This window comes from Herpailurus yagouaroundi, unplaced genomic scaffold (genome assembly GCF_014898765.1).
Source record: "Herpailurus yagouaroundi ecotype Mexico unplaced genomic scaffold, PumYag 77, whole genome shotgun sequence".
Lineage (NCBI taxonomy): Eukaryota > Metazoa > Chordata > Mammalia > Carnivora > Felidae > Herpailurus > Herpailurus yagouaroundi.
The window spans coordinates 6494964-6521840 of NW_024412388.1; the positions used below are offsets into that span (position 1 = coordinate 6494964).

Sequence of the window (26877 nt, forward strand, 5' to 3'; positions counted from 1 at the left end):
CCCCGCTTCCTCCAAATAAATTGTCCACTTCCTCCTCCGCAGAGCCCGTGGCGGCGGGGACCGGCCAGCCCCCTTGGCGGCTAGTTTGGAGGGGCCCACGGCGTCCCTTTCTCTAGGCTTTTCTGGAAGTCAGCCCGGTGAGAGGAGGAACCCCGTGCTTTCTTTCCCGAGATCAGCTTGATCTCTGGCATTCGCCCTCCGGTTTCCATCAGCGTTTGCGACACACGCATCCAACGAAGAGTTTTCCAGAAGTAAACCTGTCCGCCTCTTTGAGAATCAGGTCACTTCAGCCTGAATGTTTGGTTGGAAATGAGAACTTCTGGAAAGGTCATAAACCTAAATTCTTTGCCCACCCGACCGCCTGTCCTCCTAACGGGGCGCATGGCTCGTCGAAAGGTAGCGAATTAGGGGGAATTGGTGTAGAATGGGCAGATTTTCAGTTAGTTTCCACATTCTCTGCCCTGATCGAAGGCGGATAGACGTTTTGAGTTTATGAGGCTCATCTTTTGGTTAGTTTTAGGAACACTCGAGATAAAAATGCTCCCTGCTTGGCATGAAGAGAGCTCATTTCTCAGACAGTAACTTTTCTTTGAGGTACGCGACTGCCCAACAAGTAACCCCTCTAGGCAGACATTCAAGTTATGTTTATACAAAGACTGGAGTTTACTAAGTTACTCTTGGGTCCGACAGTTTTAGGCCATCTCAGTGGCCTAGCCACTTCTGACTTTATTGATGGAACTTGAACAAGGTGAGGTGTCGTTGCATGATGCCACATTTCACGGTGGATTCTGCCAGAGAGACCCTAACCCACGGGCAGAGCAGGAAGTCTGGTTTTGCTTTTTGCTGCCCAGGAAATCTGGTTTTTGCTTTTTGAGAGCCTGGTGGCTCTTTGGGAGAGCTCTTACCACCATTGCCCTCTAAAATATTTTCACATCCGTGAATTTTTTTTTTTTTTGGCCCAGTGTTAAAATGAGGTGGATGATCCCCATTTTACAGCTGGGGTTCACGCCCCTATTCTTTGGGCTAGATTATAAATCCCTTAAGGGCTGGGCTGGGGACTTTGAAGCATTCTCTTTCCAGCATTCTCTTTCTTTGATGCCCCCCACCCCCACCCCCAGTGTGCCTGGAAGGTCATGAAAACTGTTGATGAGCCGTTTCTTGGTATGTCTTTTTTCTGTTGTGGGATGGTTAATTCATTTTGCAGCAGTTCCAAGAAACTGGCAAGAAAAGTACCTTTACTCACGATGCTGTTGGTTTCATAATGATAGAAACAAACATTTCTGGGGTGCTTACCATCGGCTAACTCGTGCCAAGTGCTTTATGGGGATTGCCTCATCTTGTGCTTCTTAATGACTTGTTTGCCTTCCCCGTGGTTGAGACACGAGAGAAACAGACTGTTGGCACCACCGTTGTTCGCGTCTCCTAGAGGGGCAGAATCCGTTTCCACACCAATGCAGTGTTTTAAATCCCACTGCTTGGGGTCGTAGTCACGTGGGACCTAAGTGCTGAAGCCAGACTGCCCGTGTTTACAGCCGATCACCTCTGAGCTGCCTGCCTTTCAGTAAGTTCTTTCCGCCGCCCTCCCCATGCACCTCGGCTTCCCCTGTGCTCATTCTACAAATGGGAATAGTAATGGTACCTAGCTCCTGGGTTGTGGCAAGAATTTAAAAGCTTCGATGCATGTGAAGCTCTAGGATTTGGCATATAGTTAGATGCTCTGTAAATGTTTCTTTTATCATTACTGGTGTTGTTGCTGGGCCTGTGTACTGGGCCGTAGCGCTTGAAGTCACCAGTAGAGATTTGTTCCTTCGTGCCATCATTCTGATGCAGATAGCTCGCACACAGGCGACAGTGGTCTCCTACAGAATGGGATTTATTTGTCCATTCAGCACATATTTATAGTGCACCTTCTGTGTGCCAGGCCCTGTTTTGGATACTGAAGGTAATCAGCGAACAAAGCACAAAGCCCCCTGCCCCCGTTGGCACTTGCATTCTGACGGGGAGGGGTGGCAGGCAATAAAACAAATACGCTTTTCACAGACGGCGTATTAGAGAATGATACGTACTGCGGAGAGAACTGGATAGAGCAGGGGCTGAGGTGGAGGTGGGAGGTTTGCAGTTTGCCAGAGTCGCCTGAGAAAGGCTCACCGAGGTGACATTTCAGCAAAGAATTCAAGTTAGCGAGGGAGTGAAGCATGTGGACATCTGCAGGGGAAAGTAGGTCAGGCAGAGCCAACGGTAAGTACAAAGGCCCTGAGGCAGGATGATGGGTGGCTGGAGCCTAGAGAGGGGCATAGTGGCAGAAGAGATCAAAGAGGTCATGGGTGGGAGGCCATAAAAAGGGCACCGAGTGCCATGTTCAGGAAAAGGCAGAAGAAACCGGAGGCCAATTAGGTGGTTCCTATAGGAACCCAGACAGGGGTGATGGTGGCTGGGACCAGAGTGGAGTGGTGGCAGGCGGGGAGTAGTTGTACTCTGGATTCATTTTGGTGAGGGGGGGCCCGATTTACAGCATTTGCCGGTATCTGTGGTGAAATATCCCTTCCCGGGCCGTTTCAAGCACTCCATCGTAGAATATCTTCACCTTACAGACGTAGTAGATGGAAACAATGTCAAGAACCCAGGTTAATAGTAAAATATAGTAAAATAGGAAATGGTGAACTGAAAGTATTTATTACCTTTGAATATAACTTTTTGGGTTATAAATTGGTACGATTTGGTTTTAAATTTTTTTTGAGAGAGAGCAAAAATGCAAGTGGGGGAGGGGCGAAGAGAGAGGGGGAGCAGAGGATCCCAAGCGGGCTCTGTGCTGACAGCAGAGAGCCCAGCGCGGGGCTTGAACTCATGAACCATGAGATCTGGCCTGAGCCAAAGTCGGATGCTTAACCGACTGAGCCACCCAGGCGCCCTGATTTGGTCTTTAATTTAATGGCTGTGTTTAACAACTGGCTTGAAAAATTCCTAAAAATTCAGCAGGTGAATCTTGCGTGCAGGTACAGGGCGGCTCTAGCACACCTTTGGGTCATAGGGACCCAAGACCCCTGAGAAGGTGATAGGAATAAGGATTTTCTGAGATCTGGGGAGGAAACTGGCCCCAGAGCCCGATCTTGCAACTCTTGTCCCTGACCCTTCCCAAGGGGTCCGGGAAGGGAGGAGTCGAGGCCGCAGAGTAGCTGAAGGGTTTGACTGGTTTGGGTGTGTCCTGTGCAGATGGGCCGGGACCGGGAGAGTTCGGGGAAAACACTGGGGTTAGTGACTGGAGAGGGCGCTGGGCCCCTCCCCTCGCACTCTGGTTAAAAATGATCTTTAGTTTGAACTCTTGTTTTACTCCCACACATTCTTTCAAAAATTCCAAACTCCTGGGCTATGATTTGAAGAAGACAGGCCCCTCCTTCCCGCTTGGCAAACAGAAGGTGGAGGTCAAAGGTGTCGATGTGGCATTGGGAGAGGGGACAAGGCCGCCGCAGCCACTGACCTTTACCTCTCCGCTCCTTGCCCCTGCCCCGTGTCTGCTGGGAATAGCAGACCAGTGCCACTCCCCCTGTGGTTTACCAGCAGCCACCCTGCCACCGGAGCGGGTCAGCCACAGCTGCGGGGCTGCGCCCCACACCCGCCTCTTTCGCTTGGGCAGAAACAAAGACCGGAAGCAGATTCTGATCCAGACCCCCTGGCCCGCCAAGTCGGTGTTCACAGCTTTGGGAGCGTTGGCAGAGCTGTTCTTCCAAAGGTGGACCGCCCAGGATGCTGGGCGGGAACCCCTCAGACCGGACTCAGGGGGCAGGACTGCGGACACGGGCCCAGCAGTCCTGACACCCAGACGAGCCTGTCTGGAGAAGGTCCTCTGCGCCTCCCTAGACGAGGCCCCGCGGCACCGCACGAGGTGGGGTAGTGTGTGTCTGGCAAGTATCTGAGTGTTGTAAATGACACTGCATCCTTCACACACTTCGGTTAAAGCTTCAAGAGTCTCGTCTTAGCTTTGGAAGGGCACGTGGTCATCAGCTCTTTGCTTCCCGTTTCAGCGCCCCTCTCCCCTCCCCCGAGGTGGGCACCTGGCTGCCCTACAGGAAGGCGGAGCTGAGGCCTCTCCCTGATGAGAGAGGGGTTCTCTCCTTTCCTTGGAAAACCCGGGATTGGGGGGCAGCAGTCAAGTAGCGATCCTTCCGCTAAGTCTCTTCGTCTTGTAGGTGGGGCAGGGGGGCCTGGCCAGGGCAGATGCCTCGGCGAGAGGTCATCGAGGTGGCGTGGTGATTCACGGCAGGAGCTGGAGAAGAACCACCACTCAGCCCATCATGCAGTCCCGCAGGCTGCCCTTCCTGCGCCGGAGCTCTGCCAATGAAACTTACTTTGAATGAAAGATACAAACGGTTCATGGCAGTATTAGCGGTTGGACTGTCACGTCCAGGCTTTTTGGCTCACTTCAGGTGTGTGATTTTAGGAGGTGCCTGTAGGCCCATTCCTCTTGGAGCAGGCAGAGAGGCAGGGGGAAGTGCTTCAGAAAACCCCGCAAAAGCCGAGCCGTGCCGCGCGAGGGCGGTTTAGACCGTCGGTGGGTGTGTTGGAGCTGTCTGGTTTCCCTGTTGCCTCACCCCTGCTCCGGAGCTGGGGCCCTGTTCTTGACTTTGTTGGGCTTCGGGGATCCTGTTTATTTCCCTGTCGGGGCAGCAAGGAGGATGACCGTACTGGTCACTGTCTCCCTCCCCTCGGGGCCGGGCGTAAGGACCGGTCTGGGGAATGTGCCGTCAATGCCCGAGTTGGTTCCTCGGGGCTGCCTGCGGGGCTGAGCTCTGCAGCCGCTGAGCTGCGCAGTTCTGTCGGGCAGCGGTGGCATTATGCCCCCCCCAGGAGCCAGGAAGCGCCTGGCACTGAGCTAGGTTAGTTAATGTCCGCGTAGGGCTTTGTCGCCTGCATCATCTCGGCGAATCGTCACAAGCCCCTCATTTAGTTCAGTGGTGTTAGCCCTGTTTTATAGTTAGGAAACGTGGACCCAAACTGACTAGGAGAGTTCATTAGATCACACAGCCAGGAGGTGGTCTTGAGCCCTGGTCCTCTGACCCAAATGCCACATTCTTCCACTTGACTGAGGAAGCCGTTCAGCACAGTGACTGGAGGCTCGGGCTTGGGGACACGACAGTTCTGCAGTCTTCTGGGCTTGGGGGAGAGGGACTGGTCCTTGGGGCTCCCTCACCTGCCCATCCAGGCTGTCTGAGGTTCCTGACTCCTCCTCTTGTCCCCGGCACTTGTCAGTCTGGAGCCCTGGCTCCGCGTGTGGGATCAGGAGCTCTGAAATGCAGCTCGCCAGCTGGAGGCTCCTCCTTCTCCAGGCTGTTCTCCGGGCTTCATATTTCTCACCGCCTCTCTCCCGCACTGACCTTGCAGCTCTGTCTTCCCTCCAGATGGGCGATTGCCAGCCAGCCGAGAAGGAAATGCGTAAATGCGTGAAGGGCCAAGGACAGGGATTGGGAAGTGGGAGAGGAAAGACTGGTCCTGTGGCCCATCTGGTTCGGGAGTGAGTGCACAGGTTAAGGGAGAGTGCAAGGGGAAGGCTGGAGGCCTTGCAGCTGGTCTCTTTACCCTCCACATCAAGCTGAATAGTGGAAACGTCTGGTGTCCTGTAGATTCTGACGCACATCCTGTCGTTGGCGCCTCATCTTGGTTTGGCCGCTAACTGCAACATCAAAAGAGATGAGGAGGAGGCAAAGGGAAAAGGGGGGGGCTGGGGAGTGGGCTGTCAGAGGGTGGCCAGGACCCTCTCAAGATGGGGGATGGTACAGGGATGCAGGAAGGTAAGGGGGCCGGGTATCGCCTCACACCTCCGTGTCCCTACCGTACAGCCAGACTCGAACCTCGTGGTGGAGGCGGTTCACCCTTCATCCGGGAACACCTGCTGTCAGTCATCTTGGTCCCCTGTTCAGTGCTCCAGCGCCCCGGGCTGGGCCCCGTTGCCCCTTCGAGTTCTCAGAGCCGAGTAGCTGGCCACGCCTACTTTCCCCCCTCACTTCTCCCTTTCCCCCAAAGCACTGGCCTCAGTTGGGAACGGGAGAGCCGCGGAGTAAGAATTGCACACAGTAAGCCCTACAACCTTGGTCAGAACAGAAGGCAAGTGAAAGCAGATCCTCCGGCGCATTCGTGGCGGGTCCGAGGCCTCTTGCCTTTCGTACGTGTCAGCGGCTTTAAATGAGCCTGAAAAGCAGCCAAGACGCGAGGGGGGATGCAGCACGCACTTGCTGTGTGTCAGCGCGGGGGCCAGAGAGCCTGGTGCCTGTTGGGCTCCCTCCTTCCTCACCTTCCTTCACCGTCTGAGCCTCAGCTTTTCTCTCTGCAAGAGGGAAACTATCATGGCACCCACTCCATTGTCTCTTTTGCCTGCACTCAGTGGGATCTTATGCACGGAAGCACTCCGTTCAGGGCCGCTGCTGTCATGAACATACCCTAGTGACGACTACCACTTACGTAGCGCTCGGGGGTGGTGGGCAGTGTCCTAAGCATCTGATAAATATTAACTCATTTTCTCCTTCTAATGACCCTGTGGTATAGGTCGCTGTCACCCCCATTTCAGATGAGGAACCCGAGGTTATGAGAGATTATGTAATTGTCCAAGGTCAAACAGGGAGGAGTTGAGCTAGGATTCCACCTCGTTTGGTTCCAGGGTCCGTGTTGTTATTCACTGTGCCGTAGGAGATATTAGTAATCGTTCTGGGCCCGGAGCCCAGCAGACACGAGGGAAGCCAAGCGAGGAGTGACGGGGGTGATCCTGTCTTCTTGTAGTTCCAGCCGTCACCCGAGGGCCGTCTACCATTCCCGAGCTCGTGGGCCTGGTGGCCTGTGCTCATGGATGAGGTTGGCGTCGATCTTCCAGTGGGCAGCTCCAAATCCTGCGGCAGCCCTGGGGGCCTCCCCGGAGCTTCCTGCGGCACCGCGGTCCGTCTCTAGCAACTGGCCTACCCCCTCCCCGCGTACAGTCCCTGTTTACGGGGCAGGCTCCCTACGCACCAGCTTCCTGGCACAGAAGCCAAGTTGCTGAGGAGGGAGCAGCGGGGAAGCCGTGGGATTATAACATTTTTCTGAGAAACGTGGTTGTTTCCTGCCAGGCAGGAAATGTTTGAGAGCCTGGAAGTGTGTTTACCTCCATGTCCCAGCCACCTGAACCATGTCTGATCTTTCCTTGTTCCTTGTCTGTCTCACCTATGCCCAGGCACCCTGGCTGTTGGAAGATGCTCACAGTGGCGATGTGCATGGCCCTCCTGGGGTGCCTGCAGGCCCAGGAGCTCCGGGGACACGTCTCCGTCATCCTGCTGGGAGCAACCGGGGACCTGGCCAGGAAATACTTATGGCAGGGGCTGTTCCAGCTGTACCTGGATGAGGCGGGGAAGGACTACAGTTTCAGCTTCCATGGGGCTGCCCTGACGTCCACCAAGCAGGGCCAAGCGTTCATAGCCAAAGTCCTGGAGTCCCTCTCCTGCCCGGAGGACGTGGCACCCGACCGCTGTGCCGAACTCAAGGGCCAGTTCCAGCGGCTGAGTGCGTACCGCCACCTGGCGACGAGTGAGGACTATATGGCCCTGAGCAAGGACATTGAGGCACAGGTCCAACACGGGGGCCTCCGGGAGGCCGGCAGGATCTTCTATTTCTCGGTGCCACCCTTTGCCTATGCGGACATTGCCCGCAACATTAACAGCAGCTGCCGCCCGGGCCCGGGCGCCTGGCTGCGGGTTGTCCTCGAGAAGCCCTTCGGCCATGACCACCTCTCAGCCCAGCAGCTGGCCACGGAACTCGGGGGCTTTTTCCGAGAGGAGGAGATGTACCGGGTGGACCATTACCTGGGCAAGCAGGTGAGCTGCAGCCAGGAGTTGGAGTGAGCCGGGCGCGGGGAGACCCCACCGGCGGAGCCACACTGCTAATGTGGGATTAGGCCTGAGCCGTCGTGAAATCCGAGGCGCCGTGGTCGTCCCGAGGCTGGGCAGGCGGCGACAGGCTGGAGGAGAAGCAGGGCGGCAAGGGGCAGGACTGCGTGGCCCTGGTCCGCCTGTCCAGCCGCGTTCTCGTCGCTGCCCTGCATCATCTACACGGGTGGCCCCAGGACTCTGGTGTCGGCCTGGCTTCCAGGGGGTCCCGGTGGGGAGATTAGAATTAACTTATTCCGCATCCGACTGCCTTTTTTCAGTATCCGTGTCTTCCTGAGTTCTGTTTTGAGCTGAAGGCTGGTAACAAGGTCTCACACTGCGTAGGGACCCTAAGTCCATGTTCCTCAGCCAGGTTCTGTGGCAGAGCATGGGGTGGCCTCCTGGGTGATGCAGGCTGGCTGGCCACTTCACTCTGGGCAGGCCCTTGGAGCGCCTCTGGAACATCTCTGCCTAGAAACCCCAGCAGAGAGCACACAGCACGGCGCCCTCTGGTGCTGACCAGGCTGGTGAGCCCAGGGCCACGTGGGTGGGCACCTCATAGTTTTCCAGGACAGAGGCATTGCTTTCTGTCCAGCCCTGTTTGGAGCGGCAGCATCCCCAAAGAGTGGTCCTCAGACCAGTGTCTGACCTGGTGAGGTTTTCACCTGTTCCTGGGAAAATGAGAAAAGAATACTGAATGCATTCAATCTAAAGCTTTTCTTGCTCCATTTTTAGTGGTAAGAAGATCTCTTTCTTTTATTAAAAGTCGATGGTCATAGAAGATAAATAATCTGCAGTGCTTTTTTCCTCGCAAAATAAAAAGCAGGTAACCCTGCGGAGGTCACTTACAAGTTTTTGGAGTGTGCGTGGAGCTGTGAGGCCCCAAAGCCCAGGGACTGTTGCATCCTGGGAGCGTCTCCTCCGAGCAGAGGGTAGAGAAGCGTGGGCCCTTTCTGGGAGTCAGGATTCCTTCTTCACCCTGAGAACCAGCGCCCAACTGGCCTCCTTCCCCGGCAGGCCGTGGCTCAGATCCTGCCTTTCCGAGACCAGAACCGCAAGGCCTTGGACGGCCTCTGGAGCCGGCACCACGTGGAGCGGGTGGAGATCATCATGAAGGAGACTGTGGATGCCGAGGGTGAGTGAATGGCCCCCGCCCTCCGTGGCTCCCCGGCTTCCGCCGGCCCTGTGCCCGGTGAGATGGGAGGGCCGGGGGATCTGCCCAGCCTCTGCGCCCCGGCTGGTGCTTCTCGGAGGGAAGTTTCCGCCCGTATATGTGGTGTTCCTGCGGGGCCTGCTGTGGCCCAGCTCTGGCCTGTGCTAGCCCCCAGGGCAGAGCCCGCCTGGGCCTCGCTGCCCTTAGGGAACGCAGGCTGGGTGAGTAAACTTGGCCTTACGTGGCCAAGACCTTACGTGGGTGCGGTGGGGCCCATCAGAGCTGCCCCAGGGCTGGTACCGGTGACACCCTCTGCCCAGATGCTTCTCCTCACCTCCTCGTCGCCTCCCGTCCCTCCTGTTCCTTCTCAGCTCGGCCATCACTTTCTCAGGGGGCCTTCTTGACGAGCTCCATTCCCCTCACGCCCTCGGAGCACCACGTGCCTCCTCGGTCCGCCCTCCAGTCTGTTCTGTGTCCTGTCCGGGTCCAGTGTGCCTCTCCCACCGGACCGAGGGGGTCAGGTGCCTCCTTTCAGGCTCCTGGCGTGCACGTCACAAGCGCTGAACGAATAATGAATGAGCAGCGTTGACCGGGGAGCCTCCGGCCTGTCTGCTGGGTGACCTCAGCACATCACTCCCCTCAGCTGCGAGATGGGCGGGCCATATAGAAGACCGCTGCTGAGGCTCTGCGGAGTGCTGGCGTTCTGTGACTCCCTCCACTTTTTTGAGCCTTGACTCAGAGCATCGGTTCTCAGCCCAGACCATAAAAGCTAATTCTTCTTGTGTTCTGTGACTCCCTCCACTTTTTTGAGCCTTGACTCAGAGCATCGGTTCTCAGCCCAGACCATAAAAGCTAATTCTTCTTGTGTCCGTCCCCCCAGTGGCCATCTGAGGTGGGTCCTAGTATTAGCTTCCACGTACGGATGCGGTTTGGTGATGTGCCCAAGGTCACGCGGCAGGAAGCGGTGGGGCCGGGTCCTTGGGGTGAGAGGTCTGGCTTTGGCACCCAGGCTCCGTAGCAGTGCCTCTAGCTCATCCCGCTGGCTGCTGTCTGCGGGGCCGAGGCCACTGTCCTCGGCCCACGGTGTGCCCCTGGGCAGAGCGGAGGGCAGAGCCCTCGGGCCTGGCTGGGGGTCCAGGAGGCCTGTCTCCCGTTTGCCTGTTTCTCTTTTCCTTTCTCCTTCCCTTGGTTACTCTCTCCAGCTTCCCTTCTTTCCTCTTCAAACACGTATCTGGTGCTGGAGGCTCCGTGCGAGGGCCATGGCCATACGGAGGGCAATGAGGCACAGCCTCTGCCCCCCCCCGACACCTCTCGCTGGGGGGAGAGGGTCTATTAGGACAGACTCCGAAATGACTGATGCAGGCCGACAGTGCCGTGGGAGGCAGGCAGGAGCGGGGGTGCCGGGCTGGGGCAGTCGGGCAGGGCCCCGTGAACCCAGCCTCTGAGGGCATTGCCGTCCTCGAGCGGAGCTGGGTTTCTCCATTCCGGAGCCCCTGTCAGGACACTGACCCTCTCCCCGCCGCATGGAGCCTTCGTGGGCCTCGGGAACCCGCCCCAGCGTTTCCGTTACTTCCCGTTCTGTCCTCAGCAGGGGCTCAGGCTGTGGGTTACCTCCTTGTGCCGCCGTGTGTCCGCCGCGCTCGTGGGGGTGCGGGCTGGGCCCGGCTCTGGCTTCACCGGCAGGGAGCTGAACTTCAGATCTGGTGCTGAGGGCGTGGGATGGTGACAGGGTGCCGCCGTCACCTTCTGCAGCCCAGCACCAGCCTCTGCCCAGACTTGGCTCAGCCACCGGCAGGGCCGGGACACCGGGACGCCTCCCCCGCTTCTGGCGGCCCCTTCCTGTGCCCACCCTGCGCTGGGGAGGAGCGGTGATGGCTGGGGTTACCAGCTGGCACCATCGCCCCGTATCCCCCGTATCCCTTCCAACCTTCCACCGCATTTCCCTTTCGATACCTGATGTCACTTGCAGGTCTCTTTGCGGGATCCCTAGGGAGCCAGGGGCTGAGCAAACCAGAGGCCTGCTTACCCAGCAAAGATACTTTTGGGTTTTGGAGAAAGGAAAAGGGAAGGCAAGGCACAAAGGCAGACAGAGGCCCGGGCAGGACTGTTTGCCAAAGCACGGCCGGAGGCAGGGAGAATCTAGGTTCGGACAGTACCAGACAGCCGCGGCCCAGGAGGGTGGGCACGGTGGCCCTGCCGTCAAGGCTGCCGCATGGGACCAAGGCCCAGGCCCAGCAGCCTCAGGACATGGGTTCGGAGGGGAAGGGGGTGCTGCTGTCACACCCCGGAGCACAAGGCTTTTGCCCTCAGCTGGGCCCTGTGCCTTCAGCCCAGAGGCGCAGAGACACAGGGCAGGGCAGGCAACTGGGGCAGGGGGAGGGGGGGGAAGGGGGGGATTCTATACCCGCCCCCCCCCCAGGGGCTCTAACCCATAAGGGTGTGGCCTGCCCCGTCCTCGTCAGAGATGCCATCCTGGGGGTTGGATCTCCCTGGTCGGCTTGTCTGCCCACCAGTCGCCCGTCACACTAGTTCAGGCTGGAGAGAGAGGACAGGAGACGTGGGCCCCGAGGCTGTGCCCCCGTGGCCAGTGAGTCCCGTGGCCAGCACATCTGGGCCTTGGCCGTGCCTTCCGCAGTCGGGATGGGAAGCGGGCAGGGGGAGGGGCTGGCCTCCTGCTGGAGGTCACCGTGCCTTGCCGTGGGTCCTCGTGGGTGGCCGGCCAGCTGCTACGGTGGGACTGAGGGCGGCCTGGGAGCTTCCAAGGTGGGATTCAGAGCGCAGCAGTCGGCGTCAGGCTTCAGAAGGCCAAAGTGCAGGGGCGGTCTCCCCTCGCGGGGGGGCAGGTGCCGCTTGAGCTGTGCGGCGTGGGGAGCCTCCGGGGTGGCCCAGCTCCGGGACCCTCAGGGACGGCAGGCTACACTGCCATTCGAGTGCCGCAAAGGGAGGGGGCTGCACGCCGGGCCTGGGCCCTGGAAAGGGACTTCTGAGTGGCAAGGTCGTTGGGATGTCCCGGCCCCGCCCCTCCCCCGCCGCTGGGCCCCAGTCCAGTCATCCGAGTGGTTGAGGCTGGCTTCCCCAGCTCCCTCTCTCCTTGGCCCTTGAGTGGCTCTCTCCTTCCCTGCCGCAGCCTCTGGCCCAGAGGAGTCTGCTGCAGTGTGAAGTCTGCCACGCAGGCAGGAGGGAGAGAGTGAGAAGGGGAGGAGGAGAGGAAAAGCACTTCCTTCCCTGGCCCCAGGGCCCCCTCCCCAGTCGCACCCAAGGTGCCCCGCCCCCTCAGAGCCACAGAAAGCCTGGGCGGCCTGATCTCCTGAAGCAGCACCATGGGCTATACAAGGAGTGACCTTGGCTGTGTGGAGATGACCCCTGCTGGCCCTCATGGTGGCCGCCGGGAGGCTCTGCTGAAGGGAGGGCTGCGTCATCGATGGCCCGAGGGACAGCTGTCCAGGCTGGGCTGCCCTTTATTCTGGGGGCGCCGGGATGGGATCCAAGTTCTGTGGCACCTCAGAACCCAAGCTTCTCACCCCCGTGCCTGTGGCGCAGTCCGTGTGGGCCCTCGGCAGTTGGCCTTATTGCCAGGATGTGCTCAGGGCATCTCCGCGCCCCTCTGCTGCCCTGCTTTCCCCTCTTGGTGGAAGGCTTTTCTTTTCTTTTCTTTTCTTTTCTTTTCTTTTCTTTTCTTTTTATTTATGTACGTATGGATGGATGTATAGATGTATGTATGTATGTATGTATGTATGTATGTATTTATTTATTTTAAGATTATTTATTTTGAGAGAGAAAGCAAGCAGGGGAGGGGCAGAGAGAGAGGGAGAATCCCAAGCAGGCTCTGCTCTGTCAGCTCAGAGCCCGACGTGGGGCTCGATCCCATGAACTGTGAGATTATGACCTGAGCCGAAATCAAGAGTCAGACGCTGAACTGATGGAGCCACCCAGGCGGGCAGAAAGAGGGACACTTCTCGAGGGTGCTGTAACTGCCCCTGGCAGGGAGGGTTCCAACCACCCGTTCCCACACCGGGGAAGGAGCACAGGGCACGCTGACCTCTGAGGGTTGGAGTGGCCATTCCGTGCCCCTCACGCAGGGACCGAGGCAGCCTGGGTCCTCCCAGGTGTGCACCAGCTGTCCTGCCCTCCAGCCCTGGGCCCCCCTTTCTGCAGGGCCATCTGCAAGGTGAGCTCAGGGCGGCTGGCAGGCCTCCTGACTGGGGAGAGCGCCGGCAGACCTGCTCTCTCCTTGGCCCTCCCTCCTCTTTATTTTTAGTTCTCCCCGAAGGTACAAGGGTGGGGTTCTCCCCGAAGGTACAAGGTACAAGGGTGGGGATCACGGCTAGCTTTCAGTTTTGTGGTTCTTAAATCTGTGTTTTCCCGGGAAAGTCTGGATCTCCCGCAGCGTGGAGGCAGTGGGGAGGGGGATTGGGGTCCCCGTTCCGAAGGGTGCGATCCTCAGCACATCTCTGAATGACGATGACGATCTCTGTTGCCTCTCTCTTGGGGTTGTTTGGAGGCTTAAATGAAATCACATACATGGAAATGCTTTACCAGTGGAAATGCTGCCCTCCTAGCAAGTCGTCAAGGAAAGGAGGCTGCCTGTCTCTCTGGGGCTCCCTGGGACTCGCACGTGACTCGTGCCGGGTTACGCGAACACCCGTAGTTGGTCTATAATACTCCTTTACGTCCAGCCTTCGCCTGGTTCATCTCTCTCTCACATATGGATGTGAACATGTATTTCAGCTTCCACCTGTCAACAATCTGTAGAGTGTATACCTTGTAGTTACTATTTCTGTGAAATTTCGGTTTCTGTCACAGAATATGGATTGCTGTGTTCTTAGGCATTTCACTTTTTGCTATTTTATTTATTTACTTTTACTTTTAATTTTTTTAACATTTCTTTATTTTTGAGACACACACACACACACACACACACACACACACACAGTGCAAGCAGGGGAGGGGCAGAGAGAGAGGGAGACCCAGAATCTGAAGCAGGCTCCAGGCTCCGAGCCGTCAGCACAGAGCCCGACGCGGGGCTCGAACCCACGGACCGTGAGATCATGACCTGAGCTGAAGTCGGATGCCTCACCGACTGAGCCACCCAGGCGCCCCCTTTTTGCTATTTTAAATAGTACTTTGCAGGCTTTAAAAATTAAGATATAATTCATATATTATAAAATTTACCCTTTTAAAGTGTACAATTCAGTAGCTTTTAATTTATTCACAAAATTGTTTGACCGCCGTCATCCTAGAACACTTATGAGCCTTAAAAAAAATATTTTTTCCTTTGAGTGTACTTCTGAAGTGGAATTACTAGCGAAATGGTGGAAACTACGTTACAGCTCATTACATCTCATGAGACCGTTTTCCAGAACGTATCCAACAGTGGTGTTCGTACCTCGTGTTCCTACAGCTTTGCCTGCATTGGTGCCAATATCCCTCCCGTCCTTGCCGGTGTGGTGGGTCTGTGGGAGCTTTTTTCAAGCACATGGGACACAGCTTGTCTTGCCTGCCGTGGGATGCTGCCCCACGAGGGTCTGAGGGGTAGCCTGGCTGAGGGGCAAAGCCGTGCTTGTGACCTTGTGATCCTGGGTAGCTCTGGCCTTGAGCCGTTTGGAAGCCAGGTTTGTGGTCTTGGTCCTAGTTGTCCAACCCGGTTGAGCTTTTTTCTGTCCTTATTCAGACACCAGTGGGTTTTTAACCCTCAACTTTTGATCTAGGAAAGGATACCAGGAGTGAATAGAGATCGTTTTCAGGAAGAATCAGTCCACAGTAACTGGTGTTAAACCGGAGTGGTTGGCATCCGCAGGGGAGCTGGTGCCCCGGCTGGACCCCTGTCCCGCGGTCGGCTGTGTGGTCTGTCCCGGAAAGGCGGTTCTGAAAAGGCAGAGCTTAACCGGGAGGGGCTGCAAGTCTCCGGGCTGTGCTAAACACGGCTGCCCCTGAAGCTTGAAATTAAGGAATAAAGGAAGCTCTCTTTTACACAGCGGGTAGTAAACCTGTGAAGTGCATTCTCCCCGGCCTTGAAAGAGGATAAAAATAGGAAGAGGGCTACTTAGGGATTTGCTAAACTAATGAATGGTAAACAGATAACAGGGCCCTTGAAGGACTCTGCTGTGTTCCCTCCATCAAAAATTCATCTGTTCTCCAAGCTTTAACTATCCTCTTTGTACTCTTAAATCTGTAATCCATTGATTGCAGGGCGCACATTTTTTTTTGGAATATTTGAACATCTCTGAAGTCGCATTCACCGCTGATGGGGCACCATAGCTTACGTGGTTGGCAGCCCGTCTCTTTCTCAGCGGTAGTAAAACCGTGATGCTCTTGCCATCGTTGGCATTTTGGACTTGATGAAATCCAATATGTCTCTGGCACTCATTGCCTACCCAAGGTCTAGTCTTAAACCTCTAGCTGCCTTCTTGATATTTGCACAAATGTCACCACTTTCAGACTCAGCAGATTCAGAACTTAAACCGCCATCGAACTTTCCTCATGAAACACCACTCGCGTTGTCTAACTTCTTTATCTCCAAATGGTGACTGTTCTCTGCATTGCCGGCTGCTGGTCATTCTTTTGCAGCTCCTATAATAATAAAGATACTAGCCGGTATCTCCCGGCACTTCCCGTGTGCTGGGCTCCGTTCCAAGCCTTGTAGATGTGTTAACTCATTAATGCTCGCAGCAGCCCTGCGAGGAAGGGATGGGACCGTCCCTCTTTTATGTGTGAGACAGAGCGGCTCTCGTGGGGCTGCAGGGCTGAAAGATGGCAGAACAGGTGTTCGAACCCGTACCTCCTGGCTCCACGGACCGCACTCCAGAGCCAGTCACCATGAAGCATGTACTCCTCCCCCGAATAACGTCTTTGTCTTTCCCGTTACGTCATCTGCCCTAGCCCTGCTTCCTTCCCTTAACTGCCCCGAACGCTGCCTTGTCGGACCAGTCCCCTTCCCTGCAAGTTTGTCTTGCAGGTAGACCGGAGACGGCCTGATTGTCGCACAGCGCCTCCGTTAAGGTTCTGCTTCCTGCTTTCACACTTATTTGAAAGAGTCGTATTTGACATACAATTCACGTATCAGACAATGCACCCATTTAAAGTATCCAGGGCAGTGGATTTGTCAATTTGAGAGCATTTTCCACCCCCCAAGGAACCCCTGTGCCCCTTAATCTCATCCACATGCCCCTACCCCACGCAGTCACGAATCTGCTTTCCGTGTCTACGGAGCTGCCTCTTCTGGACATTTCGAATCTGCTTTCCGTGTCTACGGAGCTGCCTCTTCTGGACATTTCGTATAAATGGAACGACACAACGGGTGGCCTTTCATGTTTAGCTTCTTTCTCCGAGTGACGTGTTTTCAAGGTGCAGCCATGTTGCAGTGTGTACCGAGACTTCATATCTTTTTTATCGTGAATGATAAAATTTTACGTATCCATCGGTGGATGGACGTTTGGGTGGCTTCCTCTTCTCGGCAATTGTAATAATGCTGCCGTGAATGTCCGCGTACAAGTGTTTGTGTGGGCGTGTGTTTTCACTGCTCTTGGGTGCACACATAGGAGTGAAATTGGTGGAGCCTACGGTGATTCCGCTTAACTGGTTGTGGTCAGGAACTTTTTTTTTTTTTTTCCCAACGTTTATTTATTTTTGGGACAGAGAGAGACAGAGCATGAATGGGGGAGGGGCAGAGAGAGAGGGAGACACAGAATCGGAAACAGGCTCCAGGCTCCGAGCCATCAGCCCAGAGCCCGACGCGGGGCTCGAACTCACGGACCGCGAGATCGTGACCTGGCTGAAGTCGGACGCTTAACCGACTGCGCCACCCAGGCGCCCCTGTCAGGAACTTTTAATAGCTCCTCAGACCTCTCAGTCTAGCGTCCAAGGCCCTTTCTGTCTGCTCTCACTCGATTTCTGCCGTTCCGAGTCACAGACTGGCTGCTTCTGCCAGGCCGGGCTTACGTTGTCGTATGAGCCGTGTGTTGGGGCCTCCGTGGCCCGGCCCCAGCAGGCATCGGGTCCCTGACCTTTGACCTAGATCCATGCTTCCAGAGCCCAGCTCAGGTGGCTTCCTCCGCTCCTGAAATCCGCTGGTGCTCATGCCATTCAGCGCCCTCCCGAGTTGCACGTTCACTTGTATGGTTGTTAAAAACTGGGAGTGGTAGGAAGTTAAAAAGGAGGTGTTTGCGTGGTAAGAATTGCGGGCTCTGGAGCTAACTGCCCAAGTCTGATCTCATTTTTACCTCTTTGTCAGCTCTGTGGCCTTGGACGAGTTACCTAACTTCTCTGAACCTTCGTTTCCTTGTATTTTTAAAATCAAAATGTGTATTTTTAAAAAATGTGTATTTATTTTTTGGGAGAGCGCAAGTGGGGGCAGGGCAGAGAGAGAGGGGGACACAGGATTCGAAGCGGGCTCTGCGCTGACCGCAGAGCGCCCTGTGTGGGGCTCGAACTCACGAGCTGCGAGATCACGACCTGAGCCCGAAGTCGGACGCTCAACTGACTGAGCCACCCACGTGTCCCTTAAAACTTGTATTTTAAAAGTAAGACCTGCTTATATATCAGTATTGTGAGGAGTAAAGGGACTGATGAACACTGTTATTCTATAGTTATTATGTCCTTCTTCTCAGCCGTATCGTAAGAACTTTGAAGACCAGAGCCCTGTGGGCCTGGAGGAGCTCAGGCACCGTTTCAGCGGGGGGGCGGGGGGGGGGGGCACTGTGGGCAGTTCGGTTGGCACAGCTGGGCTGGATCCTCCCTCCCACTCTTTCAGGGCTTAGCATGGCCAGGGTTGCACCCTCAAGTTCTGGCCGAGAGCAAGAGTCAGACTCCTGCCCCTGAGGACAGAGGTGCCTTCTGGCCAGCAGGCTCCTGGGTCCATTTCTTGCCCCGCGACACGGGTGCTCCGTCGGGCGTGGCACATTGGGCTGAATTCAGGGCACGTTCCGCCAGTCATGGCCTGGCCCTCCTCGCCGCCCAGCTGGCAGGAGCACGCTCCACGAGCCTGGTTGGGGCAGGTGGCTCAGGACTGGTGCCGAGGACCCTGGATGGCCCCTGTGAGGGAGCGTGCGGGGCCAGCCAGGTCTGAATTAGGGGCCACTCTTTTTGCTTGTTTGAATTAAATATTAACTAGATCAAAAAGAATTCATACTAAATATATGTAGGACGTGTAAGAACTACGATATAACACATCGAGTGTACCCACCAAGCCGTTTTTTCAAAAGTTTATTTATTTATTTTTGAAAGAGAGGGAGAGCGAGCAGGGGAGGGGCAGAGAGAGAGGGAGACACAGGATCTGGAGCAAGCTCCGGGTTCCGAGCTGTCAGCACAGAGCCTGACATGGGGCTCGAACCCACAAACCGTGAGATCGTGACCTGAGCTGAAGTCAGATACTTAACCAACTGAGCCACCTAGGCGCCCCCCAACCAAACCATTTAAAAAAATTTTTTAAGTTTATTTACTCAGAGAGAGAGAGCACAAGTGGGGGGGGGCAGAGAGAGAGGGAGAGAGAATCCCAAGCAGGCTGATATGGGGCTTGAACTCACAAACCCTGAGATCATGACCTGAGCTGAAGTTGGCCGCTTAGCCGACTGAGCCACCCAGGCGCCCTGTTTTTAAAAAGAGCTTTATTGTGTCTTTCCCCAAATTCTGTCCCATTTCCTCCCCTTCACTATTCCAGATCTGGGGTAGGTTACTGTCTTCGTTGTTTGTGGGTGAGTCTGATTCCGTAAACAATATATTGTTTCATCCTGAAGGAGAGGCATACCGTGTGCATGTGTGTGTGTGTGTGTGTGATTGTGTGTGAGTGTGGGTCTTTCTGCCCCTTTATCCTGCACTCAGGATAGTCTCGTCAGATCTGTCTTCTCATGACTGACTCTTTTCAGATGTTTCTTATCCATAAAACCCATCCGTTGACTTTCTGACTTCCAACCGTACTTTTCGTTTGTTGACATGTTTATACTAGTCATTTCCTATCCTGTTTTCAAAATTTTTTTTTATCAAAGCAATCCTGTTTCTTCCTCTTGATGTGATACTTTTGCGATTGATTCGTGATGACGTGTAGATGTCCGTTTTCTCTGCTGCCCGGTGTCCCGTGGGTGCAGCTGTGGGGCCGTGTCGGGTGCAAGGCCAGCAGCAGTGGGCGGACAGGTGTGGCGCCTACTCTGCGGGAGCTCCTGTGCGTGGCAGGGGGAGAGACGGACGGGCACTGAGGCAGTCAGCGGGGCTTGCGGAAGACAGGCCCCCGGACACCCCCGGGGGTGCAGGCCAAGGGGTCAGTACAACCCTCCAGAAGCCGAGACTTGTAGGGCATTAAGAGTTGCCGGGCAAAAGAAGCAATCCTGAGTTCTAGATGATTCACACAAAGCCTTTGACGGACGATTGCCCCTCCTGCCGTGATGGCAGACTCTCTCTGTCCAAGGCTCTGAACCGGCCTGGGCGTTGGCCGGTCGGCGGAATATGAACCATGCCGTGTGAGGGGTTGTGCATTTGAATCCGAAGCTCTACGCCTGTTGGGTTGTGTGTATCCGAGGCACCGATAATCAGACCTCGTGCTGCGTCCGGAGGATATTGTGGAGTCGACCGTGGGCTCGGCCAGCTCCCGACTCTGCTGGGACGAGCCCTAGACGGCTGGCTCTTCCCTCCGGTGTGGAACAGGGATAACCGTGGGCGCTGCCCCTCGGGAGCCTGTGGGCAGGCGGGGGGCTGCCGCCGCGGGGCTCTGTGCTCGGTGTCGTCTGTGTCGCTCTCCTTCACCCTCACCGTCACCCTGTCCACCCGCCAACTCGTCGTCCTCCCCTGGATGTCTTAGTCTTCGACACGCCCAGGGGAACTCATGGCTTCCCCTCCGCCAGACTGTTCCTCTCCCCGTGGCCCCCTACCGCTGCCCGTCCTTGGCTCAGGCCCCAAACCTAGCAGTTCTCTTGTGCCTGCCCCCAGCGGTCCTCAGGTCCCGTCACTCCTGCCCCCAGAACAGATCATCCACTCCCTCCGGCTCCTCTGCTGCTACATCAGCCCCAGCCTGGTTGCCTTTCCGCTGGGGCAACCGCACAGCCTCCTCCTTGGCCTGCACCATTCTCCCGCAGTGGGCCAGGATCTTGTCTCTTCCTGCATCATTCTCCCCACCCGATTCCTCTGAATGTAGACCCGCGTGCCACCAGCCCCTGCCCTCCTGGCCTCTCCGTCTTGCTCACCTTCCGTTAGGCCCTCCCAGCCGAGCTCTTTCCCGCCTCGGGCTGTCTGCGCCCGAAGGCTTCCTCGCCAGTCTTTGCCTCGCTTTTGGCAGTGCTGACTCTCCTGCCCTCAGAGGACCCGCCCTTTGCCCTCTTCTGACTCTCTGTCTGTAATTCCTTCGTTGACTTATTTTTTCCTCCCTCCCACTGAAAGCTGAGGACAGGGACCTCCTCGGCCCCTGCACCCTGCCTCGCACGTTTGTGCCCTAGGTAACGGGGTGGCACCCGTTAGCCCCACTTAATGGCGGGATGCAGGGACAGACCCAGGAGTCGGGTAACGCCCAGGACCACGCTAGCAGGCGGCAGCCAGAGCCCGGAGCCCAGGCGCTCGCCTCGATGCCGCAGCCTCCTGTGGGGCCGGACCTCCCTCCCAGCTGACGCCTAGGGAGGGTCGGGAGTCCGGCCACAGATCTGCAGGCCAATGCAGTCTGGCCTTCTCCGGGACCAGACCCTTCCCCGTGCAGATTCCCGGGAAGGCCCAAGGGTTTGACAGCTTCACTTAGGGTGTTCAGAGACACCCGCCTTCCTTCTCTTAATTGAGATTTGCTCTGACATAAGTCATGTTTGGAAGTTCTGCGGACTGGGGGATGAAGACGGCAGGGGCCGGGGCCACGTGTGCCTTGGGGAAGTCTGGCACGTTGCCCTTTTTTTTTTTTTTTTTTTTAAGTGTATTCATTTTGAGAGAGAGTGAGCAGGAGTGGGGAAGGGGTGGAGAGAGAGGAAGACAGAGAATCCCAAGCAGGCTCCACACTGCCAGTGCAGAGCCCATCGCGGGGCCCGATCCCTGTGAGGGTGTGACCTGAGCTGAAACAGAGTCAGACGCTCAGCCGACTGAGCCCCCCGCCCCCATCACCGGGCGCCCCGCTGACTGTTCCTTACAGCCTCTGATTCGCCTCTGCTGTACAGGCCGCACCAGCTTCTACGAGGAGTACGGCGTCATTCGCGACGTGCTCCAGAACCACCTGACCGAGGTCCTCACCCTCGTGGCCATGGAGCTGCCCCACAACATCAGCAGCTCCGAGTCTGTGCTCCAGCACAAGCTCCGGGCCTTCCGGGCTCTGCGGGGCCTGCAGAAGGGCAGCGCCGTCCTGGGCCAGTACCAGGCATACAGCGAGCAGGTGCGCAGAGAGCAGCAGAAGCCGGACAGCTTCCGCAGCCTGACGCCGACCTTCGCAGGTGGGCTCGGGGGCCGGGCGTGGGCAGCCGCCGCCGGGGGCAGCTTTCCAGGCTCAAACACGCTTCGCTTTGGGTTGGAAGGGACCTCGGGCGGGGTGTTCACGAGGGTGCTTGTCGGCAAGGAGGAGATTCCTTTGCCTCTCCGGCCTCCCCCATCTTAAAGCGGTAGGTCACCTGTTGGGTCCGTGTGGGGGAAGGGCACCCGCTAGTCATCTCGGTTTGGGCCATGTCCACACACACCCGCAGTGCTCTCTGAGCCGGGTTCAGACCTGGCCCCCCCTTACATCTAGCCCCCCAGTGAGGCTGCGGTTGTGTCTGGGCCCAGCCCGGGCCCCCTCCAGCAGGCAGCCACCCTGCTGCTCAGACAGATGTCCACCGGCGACGTCCCGTGGACAGTTCCACGGGCCCAGAGCATTCCTGGAGAGGGCTGGCTCCCTAATGCTGCGGGCAGTAAACTCCACTACAAGAGCAGTGGCTGTTTATTGGGCGCTTACGACGTGCCAGGCACTTTTTGTACGTTACCTCGTTAAATCCTCGCATGCACAAACCCGCAAGGCAGGTACGATTATCATCCCCATTTAAAGGTCAGGAAATGAGAGGCTCGGTGAGGGTGGCACAGACTTGCCCAGGGTCGTGCAGAGAGAGGACTTGGGAAAACCAGGCTAGGAACACAAGTCGGGAGCACGCTCAGCTTCTGGTTCTTACGGCCGTGACGGCGCCCTGCAGGCCCCTTTACCCGCACACCACCCTGCCTCAGGCACGCCCGGGTGCTCTGCGGACTGGAGGGAAGCGTTCCTTCCCGGCAGGAGTCGGGGTTGGCCCGACCTCGCCCCCACCGTGAGACTTTGGTTGTCTCTCAGGGGGACTGGGACTCTAAGGTACCTCACTCACGGAGGTGGGAGTCCGAGATGGCCCAGAGGCTGCATTTCGAGCGCTGGCTGGCAGGAGAAGATGCTGGAAAGGGTGAACATAGCAAGGTCTCGGGTGCTCCACAGGCTGCCTGCAGGAGGGGGCAGCAGGAGAAGGGCTGGCGGAGGTGAGGAAGGGAAGGCCGGCGCCCCGGGAAGTCCTCGGTTCTCTGTGCCAGAGCGTGAGCCCTGCCGTCCCCTGTCACCTCAGGCGTCCTCGTTCACATGGACAACCTTCGCTGGGAGGGCGTCCCTTTCATCCTGATGTCCGGCAAAGCCTTGGATGAGAGAGTGGGCTACGTTCGCATCTTGTTCAGGAACCAGGCTTACTGTGTCCAGAACGACGAGCACTGGGTCGCCGACCAGAGCCAGTGCCTCCCTCGGCAGATCGTCTTCTACATCGGACACGGTGAGCTGGGCAGCCCTGCCGTGCTGGTCAGTCGGAACCTGTTCAGGCCCTCCCTGCCCTCCGAGAGCTGGAAGGAGCTGGGGGCCCGGCCGGGGCTCCGCCTCTTCGGCCGCCCGCTGTCCGATTTCTACGCCTACCGCCCCGTGAGGGAGCAGGACGCCTACTCCGTCCTCATATCTCGCATCTTCCACGGCCGAAAGGACTCCTTCGTCACCACGGAGAACCTGCTGGCCTCCTGGGGCTTCTGGACCCCCCTGCTGGACAGCCTGGCCCACGAGGTCCCGCGCCTCTACCCGGGAGGCGCTGAGAACGGGCACCTGTTGGACTTCGAGTTCAGCGGCGCCCAGCTGTACTTCTCGCAGCGGCAGCCGGAGCGGCTGGTGCCGGGGCCCGGCCCCGCGCCGATGCCCAGCGGCTTCCAGGTTCTCAAGGCCAAGTACCGAGAGAGCCCGCTGATCTCGGCCTGGCCCGAGGAGCTGATAGCAAAGCTGGCCGACGACATCGAGGCCACGGCCGTGCGGGCCGTGCGGCGCTTTGGCACGTTCCACCTGGCGCTGTCTGGCGGCTCGAGCCCCGTGCCCCTGTTCCAGCAGCTGGCCACCAGGCACTACGGCTTCCCCTGGGCCCACACGCACCTGTGGCTGGTGGACGAGCGCTGTGTCCCGCTCTGGGACCCCGAGTCCAACTTCCAGCACCTGCAGACCCACCTGCTCCAGCACGTCAGGGTCCCCTACTACAACATTCACCCCATGCCCGTGCATCTGCACCAGCGGCTGTGCGCCGAGGAGGACCAGGGCGCCCAGACGTACGCCAGCGAGATCTCGGCCCTGGTGGCCAACAGCAGCTTCGACCTGGTGCTGCTGGGCATGGGCGCGGACGGGCACACGGCCTCCCTCTTCCCGCAGTCGCCCAGCGGCCTGGACGGCGAGCAGCTGGTCGTGCTGACCGAGAGCCCCTCCAGGCCGTTCCAGCGCATGAGCCTCAGCCTGCCCCTCATCAACCGCGCCAGGAAGGTGGCGGTCCTGGTCATGGGCAGGGTGAAGCGTGAGATCACCATGCTGGTGAGCCGCGTGGGCCACGAGCCCAAGAAATGGCCCATTTCAGGCGTCCTGCCTAGTTCCGGCCAGCTGGTTTGGTACATGGACTATGAGGCGTTTCTGGGATGAGGGCCCCAGTGGCCTCTGCTCACTTCCGCTCTCGCTCTCCCCGTACTGTCCCCTCTCCTCTGTCCCACCACCTGCCCTGGCTGCCCGGAACCCTATGCCTCGGGGTTAGGCCGCCAGAGAGGAAAGGACGAGGCCTTATCCTAATCCCTTTGACGGTCCCTGTCTAGTTGTGGTGGGTAGACACAGATGCAAGGAAAAAACGGAGTTTCTGCTCTCGAGAAGTTTCCGGTCCTGTTCAGGAGAGAAGTATCCACCTTAAGAGCATACCTGTGGCCTTTCCCCACGAACACCAGCAGCACAGAACCGGGCAGGGGGGAAGGCTCCCAACTCCGGCAAGAATGCCATGATTAGGTTAACCCAGGAAGGCTTCCCGGAGGGGGTGATCCTTGAGCTGGCTCCCATGGAAACAGACTATGGATGGTAGAGAGAAGGGACACAGGTGTCCACCGGGTGCAGAGCCCACGCAGAGCAGGTTGCTGGGAACTGTCCGGAGACCTCGAGTTGGCCGAGTCCCCGTTTCTTCTGTCCCCTCCTCCCCTTCTTCCTGAGCCTCTGACATTTAGCCTTCTGTTCTGGCCTCTTGGTGGCTGTCTCTCCTGCTCCCTCTGGGTTCCCTTCCTCTCGGTTCTGACTCTGACGATGGTGGGGTCTTTTCTCATCGCTCGGTCTCTCTGCTGCCCCCCAGAGGGGTGAAGGATGGTAGCGTTACACAGCAACAAACGCAAGGAGGTTAAAAGGTCCCAGAAATCTCGCGGCTTTCTCTGCGTGGGGGAGGTCCCCGCCTGCTCTCCCTCCTCCAGCCGGCCCCCTGCCCCCTTCGTGATGCACGGTGCGCAGAGATGATTCGGCCATTCCAGGGATCCTCACTTATGAGGGTCCTCTGTACCGCAGGGGACTTCCGGTGGGCATTTCCACTCTCAGTATACCCTCGTGCTTTACCAGGAAAGATCCAGTTAAGTCTTTCTCTGATGGTGACACATCATATGTGGGGAGAGACCCCGTGCAAACCGTCTCCACCATCCAGGTGCCCTGACCTGACCAGACGGGAGTCAGGCCCCCTCGGTGGGGCAGCTGCGGCCTTCTCGGGGACATGGCGGGTTCGCGGGGCCACGGGGGGCGGGGGGGAGGGGGCAGGCGTCCCACCGACTGTGCTCCCTCCCAGTGGATGATGCCGGGTGCAGCGACCTACTTGCTGTCCACCGGCCCCTCCCGCTAACACGCTGTGAAAGAGCTGGGAAAAGAAATAGGCAGCTTCTCTTTAAGAGGAGGGTGGCTGCTCTGTTCCTGGTCAGCGGTGGGTCAGTAATGCCTGTTTTTCTGAAACCCCCAAGGTTCCGGCGGGGGGAGGGCGGGGGAGGGGGACGGCGGTGAGTCTGAAATTCTTTTAAAAAATATTCTCACATATTGAATTTTTATTCCAGCTTCCCGCAGAGTCATGCCCCCAAGACAGGACTGTAAAGGAATGAGACCGATGTTTCTGTGACTGCTGTCTTGTTTTAAAGTCACACGTTGTGTCCGGTGTGGGTGCCCCACAGAGAGCTTTCCTTGGGGAGGAGGAGCCCGGCCAAATCTATTTCTCTACTTCTGATTGTTTATGCTTTCTTCAAGGCGATGGATTTAAAAGAATTCTGGTCTCGCTTTGAGATGTGTGCGTGTGAATCTGGTGCCTGGGAGGGGGGCTCTCGATGGGGAAGGCTCTCTTCTTAAAATTCCCCTGACCTCCAGCGACCCGTCCAGACAGGACACCTCTCTTCACACCAACAGAGCTCCCCTTGGCGAGGCAGAACCCCAGTGCTGGGTCGGGAAGTCTCTCTTTCTGGAGGGTCGGCATTTTAGCTTTTAGGCACCTGGCTGGCCAGCGGGCATGAGAGGACGTGGGTGGCTGCAGGCCGGGTGCCACCTGTGGCCACATGGGGGCGCTCTCGCGCCATCCCTGCCCTCTCCACGTGTGACCAGAGAGGAGCCCCTCCTAGCAGTTCCCGGGTGCATTTCTTCCCATTTTCACGTTCTGCCTCCCTGGGCTGCTGGCTCCGAGCACCGCCCGTGTGTTCCTTGGGAACTTCGTCCTCTGCGGCTGCAGCACTGAGAGAAAGGGCCCCCCACGTGCCCACGGAGGCCTCCAGGATGTAGGGCCAGCAGGCTTCTGATGTCACCATTCTGAATTACAGTGAGTCGGTGCGGGGGTGAGCCCAGGACGGCCGGTGCTTAGAGGAAGGCCCTGCCTCAGAATGCCCCCCTTCACCTGTGTGCACGGGATGGGGGCGGGCAGAGGGCCCCAGGATCCTCTTCTCCACGGTCAAGTGCCATCTTAAAAATCACACCAGCAAAGGCCACCAGGAGACACAGCCAGTAACTCCGTGTCTGCGTCTCCCTTTCCCTCCCTTGTCCCTGTGCTGGGAAGAAGCCGTTCTCAGAACTGGGCCCCCGGGGGGTGAAGGCCTTCATCCTCTCTGGACCCCGATCCTCAGCAAGAAACACACCTTCCCTGGGGAGTCAGCTGTCACTCAGGCTTTGCTCGCTCGCTCTCTGCTACCCTGTCAGCCACCCCGTGAGGCAAGTGGAGGGGTCCTTGTTTACTGATGGCTTGGAAGCTGAAGCTGGAGGCCTCTGATGACCACAGGGGTGCTGGCCCCGTGGCGCCCCCTCCTGCCCAGAGCGGCGGTTCCGGTTCCGGAGGGGCTCCCTGGGGAGGCAGTCAGCGGCCTGTGTGCCCTCGCTGTCGCTGTCGACCTGGACGAGGCGAGGCGGAAGGGCCCCTCCTCGTCAAATTAGCATCTCTAGAACGAGCATATTACCATTTGTTGTGGGGAAAGAGTTGAGGGACTTTCCAGGTGGTTGTAGGCTGAGAGTCTGATTTTGATCTGGGAGCAAAGGTTTCTGCTAACCGCACGTGAAAATAGTCGCGTCTTGGTGACCCTCCCTGCTTCTTGTCTCTGCAGACAGCGGCTTCTTCCCACCGGCCCGGGGGGGGGGGGGGG

The 26877-nt window shown here is 57.6% G+C and overlaps 1 protein-coding gene across 9 annotated transcripts in view; it reads left to right on the forward strand.

The window, feature by feature from the left end:
- The window catches only part of H6PD (hexose-6-phosphate dehydrogenase/glucose 1-dehydrogenase), a 27761-nt gene extending 2219 nt beyond the window's left edge, over positions 1–25542 (forward strand). For 5 of the 9 annotated variants that reach the window (XM_040460516.1, XM_040460523.1, XM_040460509.1 and 2 more), the window contains exons 3-6: positions 7193–7829; positions 8898–9015; positions 21147–21416; positions 22536–25542. In XM_040460516.1, coding sequence (XP_040316450.1) covers positions 7193–7829; positions 8898–9015; positions 21147–21416; positions 22536–23899 — 2389 coding nt within the window. In that variant the 3' untranslated portion in view covers positions 23900–25542. Of the gene's footprint in view, positions 1–1203; positions 1562–3065; positions 3728–4310; positions 4422–7192; positions 7830–8897; positions 9016–21146; positions 21417–22535 lie in introns of those variants that run through there. The other 4 variants (XM_040460512.1, XM_040460550.1, XM_040460502.1 and 1 more) reach the window with 4 other exon arrangements.
- The last annotated feature ends 1335 nt before the right edge of the window (positions 25543–26877 follow it).